The following is a 1,469-nucleotide window of genomic DNA, read 5'->3' as shown; positions in this document are numbered from 1 at the left end:
GTCAGCCCCCAAGGTTGGCAGGGACAGCATCTGGCAGCAGGTCCTGTCGGCTGGCCCGTGCAAGCAGCAGCAAAGCTGTCTCTACATCTATTGCAGCGCCTGCTGCTGCAGGACCTGCACGACAGCCACATCTGCAACTCGCTGCTGGTGGCCGAGAGCGAGGAGGACATCTGGAAGAGCGAGACCCCCTACACCTCGTACCGACAACGCGTGCTGCCCACCGATGGTACAGCCACCCCCCAGCCCCAGGTGCCAGTGTTTAGCTCCTCAGGGCCCATGCTACAGTTGTGTGACACTCCTCCCCCTTCTGCAGACTACTCAGCAGAAGAGAGCTACCAGCCCCGGGACTACCTGGCCGCCACCATGCAGTTTGTGCCAGGGCACTTTGCCTGCGACGTGGTGTGGAGTACCATCATCCACGTGCACTCGCGCCTCAAGATGGGGCCCAACATGGGGGTCTCACGAGGTGCGTGTGTATGCAAAGGGGGGAGGGGGAGCTTTGCTTGGGCTCTTCTCCCTGGCCAAGTGCCCAGTGGGTTCCGGCGACTTTCTCCTGCCCTGCAGGGGCAGCTCGGGGTCACTGACATCCCATTGTTCCCAGCCATCCAGGCGCTGCGCTCAGTGCTCAACGCCTTCTCCGTGGTGAACCGCAAGAACATGTTTGTCTACCAGGAGCGCTCCACCAAGGCCGTCTTCTACCTGCGGTGAGGAGATGCAGGGCCTGGGCCCTTCCTCTGCGGGCCCACCTGCCTCTGTGGGCAGGTGCTCTGCAGCATCTGCCCTGGCTCCAGTCTGTGGCTGTGCCATGCAGAGCAGGTGCCTCCGGGTCCTTGGCTGCCCAGCCAGCTCCTCACCCCATGCTCAGGATGTGGGGGTGAGGCCTGACCAAATGCCTTGACATGGCCATAGTGTGCCCCGCTGGGTTGCGTGTGGTAATACCAGTATCACACTGAGCCACAGTCCAGCACTTCTGACCCATGCTGTTGGCTGAAGCCCTCTCTTGCCCCCAGGCTCATGGAAACCACCTACAGCGGGAAAGTATGGGAAGGGGAGAGTACCCAGGGCCCTGTGTGCCGCTCACTGGCTCTGACACGCAGCCAGGAGCCCATCTACCCTGAGGATCTCATGGTGAGGCTGCTACACGCTGCCCTGGGGACTCTGGGCACTTGAGGGCATGGGATTGGGGTGGGCAGTGGGAGAAATGTGCACTGTAGGCTGTGGGGCGAGGAGTGGGGCCCAGGGCTAGGGTAGGAGCTGGGGGCAGCCAGGCTGGGGCAGGGGCTGGGGCAGCCTGTGGGGCATGTGGGTGGGGTGGTAGCAGTGGTGGTGGCAGCAAGGTGGGAATGATCCTGTTTGTGCTTGATGACTGTGGCTCTGGGGAACCCTCCCGGGCAGAGCTAGGCCCAGGTCCCCGTGGAAACTGATGTTGCCAGCACAGCACCTTCCTCTCACCCCCACAGGGATCCCGC

The 1,469-nt window shown here is 62.9% G+C and overlaps 1 protein-coding gene across 1 annotated transcript in view; it reads left to right on the top strand.

Annotated features, from left to right (window-relative positions):
- SZT2 (SZT2, KICSTOR complex subunit) overlaps positions 1–1,469 on the top strand; it is an 82,168-nt gene that overhangs the window by 57,250 nt on the left and 23,449 nt on the right. The window contains 5 exon segments of the mRNA XM_025207192.1: positions 97–226; positions 314–466; positions 602–704; positions 1,011–1,128; positions 1,461–1,467. Coding sequence (XP_025062977.1) covers positions 97–226; positions 314–466; positions 602–704; positions 1,011–1,128; positions 1,461–1,467 — 511 coding nt within the window.

The sequence above is a fragment of the Alligator sinensis genome, unplaced genomic scaffold (assembly GCF_000455745.1).
Source record: "Alligator sinensis unplaced genomic scaffold, ASM45574v1 scaffold781_1, whole genome shotgun sequence".
Lineage (NCBI taxonomy): Eukaryota > Metazoa > Chordata > Crocodylia > Alligatoridae > Alligator > Alligator sinensis.
The sequence above is the reverse complement of the archived record's forward strand: the minus strand, read 5'-3'. Positions and strand labels throughout refer to the sequence as shown.